Source organism: Etheostoma cragini, chromosome 12, assembly GCF_013103735.1.
Source record: "Etheostoma cragini isolate CJK2018 chromosome 12, CSU_Ecrag_1.0, whole genome shotgun sequence".
NCBI classification, from domain to species: Eukaryota; Metazoa; Chordata; class Actinopteri; order Perciformes; family Percidae; genus Etheostoma; species Etheostoma cragini.
This window is the reverse complement of record NC_048418.1, coordinates 1,213,646-1,219,352: the sequence shown is the minus strand read 5'-3', so window position 1 is coordinate 1,219,352 and position 5,707 is coordinate 1,213,646. Positions and strand designations below refer to the sequence as shown.

The window sequence follows — 5,707 nt, the reverse complement described above, 5'->3', positions numbered from 1 at the left end:
TCCTTAAAGCTGCATTATATCTGATCTCCAGCAGGGGGGGACTCCTTAAAGCTGCATTATATCTGATCTCCAGCAGGGAGAGACTCCTTAAAGCTGCATTATATCTGAACTCCAGCAGGGGGAGACTCCTTAAAGCTGCATTATATCTGATCTCCAGCAGGGGGAGACTCCTTAAAGCTGCATTACATCTGATCTCCAGCAGGGGGAGACTCCTTAAAGCTGCATTATATCTGAACTCCAGCAGGGGGAGACTCCTTAAAACTGACAGTAAAACTTGACGACAGATAGCAGATCTCCACAAACCAATGGGTGACGTCACACATGCTCTGTCCTTTGATATTAACAGTCTATGGTGCCTAACTTAACCATGAGTCACTTTGTAACCCAACACGTGTGTACTGTACCTGAATGGAGTACATAATGATTCTGAAGCAGGACACAGCAAACTCGTTGGGGTCCCACAGGTGGTGGTTGTCCAGGTGACTGACAACAGAAAAAACATAAAGAACAATATTATTGGTCTCTTGTGTCAGTAGTGATGGAAGGATCAACAAAGCATGTTGGACTCTAATTTCCCACCAACAGTCAACATTGGTTCAATAAACATACTAACTTGCACCCTGAACAACCCCTGAAAAGTGCATGGTGCAGAAAAGGAGTAGAACTGGGGCCCTTTAATATCCTTTAAGCCTTAATTAAGCCGCCCATATGTACAACTGTTTACAGAGCAGCCTGCAGACTTGGCGATAAAGATAGACTGGTATAATTAGATAGATGCTGAGGAAGATCAGATGTATAAATAAATGCGGGAAAACAAGAAGATGAAACCTGAGACGTCCTGCAACTGATGTGAGAAAAAAGGGCACAAAGGGGAAGTAAAGCCCATGTACTTAAAGCTGGAGCCGCAGAGTTGAGGTGTACACGGGGTCAGAGGTTTTAGAAAACATCAGGCGTGTGTTGGAGACGTGAAGATGAGTGTGAGCGGCAGATGGAGGACGGCAGATTTACTCATCTCTGTGGGAGTAGACCTGAAGCCTCAAGATACATTTAGCTATTTCAATCATCTGCTGTTTATGTCTGCAAACAAACACACACACTCACACACACACGTTGGAGGATGACTAATTCCCCACCTGCTTCAGCTAGCGGAGCTTCAAAAACATCTGTATTGTCTGAGTCATGCTAGAGGCTCAGTGAGTCTGTGTCCAATTTCAGCATGCTAATATGCTCCCCATTACAACGCTATTACATGCTATGCTGGTACCATGTTTTTACCAATGGTTACCAATGTTACTTGATTAGTTTTGGGATTTGACCATGAATCAAAATGTTGGTAAAGCCAAATTTTGACCATTATACGAGGAGCACTGTCTCATGCCAGACAAAGTTCTTCCTCTTGCTCACTGTTTTTTCTCCAGGTTGTTGAGATGATTACTTTCCAGCTGTGTTTGGAGTTGGCCAATCAGCATTCGAGGTGGCTGTCAATGAGAGGACTCCTGGGAAGTGGAGTTCTTCTCTTGCTCTGTACTGCTGGCTGGTTCACATTACTGCTGGGACATGTCTGGTTGTGTAGTATTCGGTTTCGAAGCCTTTGGTGGTGATTTTTCATGGTACAAAGTTCTTGTATATACAGTATACTGTGTTGCAGTAGCGTCAGCTGCCACTAGGGAAACTAAACTGGAGCGCAGGAAACACTAAGAGCACACTGGGCTTTTTCGGGAGGGGGCTTAAAGAGACAGGCGCTCCAGGAATGCGTCTCATACTGAAGGGGAATACAGGTGCAGCAGCCATGGGCAGCAGTATGAGAAAGATGTTGTTTTTTTTTAACATTGAAGCATGTAATCATGTCCTTGTGTAAACCCCAAAATACAAGTCTCAACCTGAAAAGGCTGTGTAATAGATCCCCCATAGACGTACTGTCACAGCGGCCGTTTTAAGCAGTCCGTCAGGGTGGCAATGAACCAAACTAGTGTTAGTGAAAGAAAGGCAGAGGGAAGACAGCATTTGAAGAGAGAGAGGAGAAAGAATCTGTAGATAAAGATGGGAACAAGAGGAAAGCAGAGGACAGCGATGAAGAGGATTGGAAAGCCAGTCGTATGGGAACCCACATGACGTCAATCCAAACCTCCAAAACCCTCCTCCACCCTCCTCCACCCTCCTCCACCCTCCCCGTTAACCCCAATCACTGCTATTTATAGTCTGAAGACACTTCCCCTTCATCCCCTCTGCAGGAGGAGAACTGATTTCTCCCACTGACAGAAGCACATTAGCTGTTTAATGGAGAGAAACATTAAAGACTGCAGTGACCAATGTGTTCACTTCTGTTTGGTTGCACCTGCATAAAGCAAGTATATACTGTATATACACAAGCAATTTATGTATTTACTAGGGGTGTATATCACAAGATCTATCACGCTATGTATTGATTATTTGGACAACAATAAGATAATTGCTTGTATATGCCATGATGCAAACTGGATTTGATCCACTTTAGGGGCCCGCGATCGATTTTAGACAATATCATTGAAGAGCTTCTACCGTGTTTTTCAACCTGGACCATATGTTCCTATGTTTTTGTGTCCAAGTGACAATCTTAAGACACTGGTCCAAAATTAAGTGAGATCCCTGCAGTCGGCAGCGGCAAAACAAGCTACAACGTAAGTTAATAGGCAATTGTCAAGCTTGTATTTACCTTCACTACAGCGCTTATTTTGCAGCTGACAGGCGGAGTCTGACACCACTACGGAAAGGATCCCGACTGAGATAGACCATGAACCTCTCTGAGACCTTTCTGCTTAACCCTCGTGTTGTCCTCGGGTCAAATTGACCCGTTTCAATGTTTTGTATCAGAAAATATGGATTTCTTTCAACCAAATAGCCCAATATTAAAATGGATGATTCCATACTACTACTGAAACCAGTATCCGGACTAAACTTTGACATCTACCCATCTGAGATCCACTCATCATCCTCTGATCTTCCCTATTATTAAAATTATTTCATAATTTCTGCCTTTTTAACTAAAAACATATGTATAATTTTGATATAAATGATGTTTTTTGACCATGAATTCCAAGAATAAATGTAAAACCTGTTATTAAACCAGCTCAGTTTTTTTTTTGGGGCGCCAAAAGCTGGAAAAAGTGACAAAAACATCGGAAAAGCACAAAAGAAATTCAATTTTGACGAGTTCATGGTTAACGGGAAGACAACACGAGGGTTAAGGTCTGTCCTAATCTATGACGCATTTCTAAAAAAACAACTTCTGTGCTTGGGAGGTTTGCTGAAGGTCTGTTTGCAGGAAGGAGAACAGGAGAAAAGAGGAACATGAAGAAGCTGAGCTGCTAAGAAATGAACTGAAAAAGCTCAGAGGCAAAAAAGTAAATTGAAGAGAGAAGAATGATTAAATGCAGCTCGGTTCTTGAGGAGGCCCACAGATGTCAAGCAGTCGCAGTAATATCATTAAGCAATTAATTGATAATGGAAGCATTAAGAGGCTCGCTCCCCGATTGAATTAGCAAGCAACAGTTGGTTACCGTTTCTGCAGCTCTGCTTATTTACAACTCACGAGTCACAGAGAAGCAAGAGTAAGACCCTCAGCTCGACTCAAACCAGCTGATGGTGATGCTACGACTCAGATGGTGGAGTCTCCAGAGGCTGGTTTTAGGACGTAAGAGACGTCTCCTGTTTCTACAGCCAATAGGACGTCAGCTGGTGGAGTCTCCAGAGGCAGGTTTTTGGACGCTAGAGACGTCTCCTGTTTCCGCAGCCAACAGGAAGTCAGCTGGTGGAGTCTCCAGAGGCTGTTTTTAGGACGTAAGAGACATCTCCTGTTTCTACAGCCAATAGAGAAGTCAGCTGGTGGAGTCTCCAGAGGCTGTTTTTAGGACGTAAGAGACGTCTCCTGTTTCTACAGCCAATAGAGAAGTCAGCTGGCGGAGTCTCCAGAGGCTGAATCAGAGAAATAAAACGTGTTTTCGCTGAATCATCACTAGCAACCATCTCGCTATCGCTAACATTAGCCACATTTGTTCTGAGACGCAACAAAACATATCCAGTTACAAAAAGTACAGAGAGTGGTTGCTATGGAGAAAAAAAATCTTTACAAAAACTGATATACGGGCCGGATCAAAATTCGTAAGGGGCCGGATGACTACGGTAACGTCCGTAATTTCAACCTGGATCTTATCTCCCGATGTTGTTTGTGTCCAAGTGACAACAAGCTGTGAAACTGGTCCAGGTTTAGGCAAGACCGCGGCAGTCGGCAGACACGAAACAAGCTGCAATACAACCCTAGGGGGCAAATGTCCATCGTCAATTCCATCCACTAAAAGTTTTGTTGCCCCCGACAGGCTCAGATTCTGGTGCCAAGTGTGTGACAACATGACGGAAGGGATCCCTACGGAGATAGACCTTTTAGTTAAAGACACTATCTGTAATAAAACATCTTAAACCTAAAGTCCTATCAGATGGGGGTCGAAATCTTATCCCCAATTATGGGGGTCATGGTGTAATTTGTGTCAGTTTAACCCTTGTGTTGTCTTCCCATTAACCTTGAACTTGTCCTTCTAGTTTTTTTTTTGTGCTTTTCCAATATTTTTGTCGTTTTTTTCTGATTTATTTCTCACTTTTTCCAGCTTTTGGCGCTTAAAAAAACAAACAAAAAAAAACAAACAAACTTGAGCTGGTTTAATAATAGGTTCAACAAACTAATTTATATCAAATTATACATACGTTTTTATTTAAAAAGGTAGAAATTATGGATTATTTTGACTAATAGTTGGATCTCAGATGGGAGGATGTCAAAGTTTAGTCCGGATACGGTTTTGAAACCATAAAAAAAATACATAATTCAAACACAATTAGATTAAATAAAACACCCAAAAAATTCAATGAAAGTAATCATTGATTTTACCTGAAGAACCTATGAAATCATCCATGTTAATTTTGGACAATTTGGTGGAAAGAAATCCATATTTCTGATTAACCCTTGTTTTGTCTTCCCGTCAACCATGAAAAACTGAAAAATTTCTACACTATTATGTATTTTTGGGAATTTTTTTTGTCACTTTTTCAATGTTACGGATGCTTTTTTATGTTTTTTTCAAAGTTATTTGATATTTCCAAAGTTGAAATTTTCAGTGCTTGTCTCATCTTTTTGGATAAAAAAACTGAAAATAGGTCAAATTTGACCCGAGGACAACATGAGGGTTAAGAGTCATTTATTTTTAAAATATTTTTTATATACTTCTTGATGTTCTGAGTGTTTCTGTAAGAATTTGTTCTGTTGTGGAAAAAAAGCCCAAAAACCAAAGTCTGAAAAAACAACAACAACAACAATAGAAAAAAACATAAATTTAAACATGTTCGTGAGCCTTTCCCTCCTGAGGTCGGCTCAGCGGAGCAGAAACACACAGTGACACAGGGAATCTCAGCGGGGCTCCGCCGGTGACTCGGTAATTGGCCAATTTATGCAAAGCGTGCCGAGGTGTCGGGGCCGAGCGACCAATGGGAGCAGCGACGGGGAGACTCAGATCCCAGGAGGCCGAGGGGCGGTCGCTGGGCAGCTGCATGTGTGATAAGAGAGCTTAATTCATTTCCTCTGTGTCTGTGTGTGTGTGTGTGTGTGTGTGTGTGTGTGTGTGTGAGACAATACTGTGTGTGTGTGTGTGTGTGTGTGTGTGTGTGTGTGTGTGTGTGTGTGTGT

The 5,707-nt window shown here is 42.1% G+C and overlaps 1 protein-coding gene across 1 annotated transcript in view; it reads right to left on the bottom strand.

Annotated features, from left to right (window-relative positions):
- The window catches only part of LOC117953961 (protein EFR3 homolog A-like), an 18,567-nt gene extending 12,994 nt beyond the window's left edge, over positions 1-5,573 (bottom strand). The window contains exons 1-2 of the mRNA XM_034887378.1: positions 5,416-5,573; positions 405-483 (exon numbers count right to left, since the gene is read on the bottom strand). Coding sequence (XP_034743269.1) covers positions 405-483; positions 5,416-5,573 — 237 coding nt within the window. The remainder of the gene's footprint in view (positions 1-404; positions 484-5,415) is intronic.
- Positions 5,574-5,707: the final 134 nt, after the last annotated feature.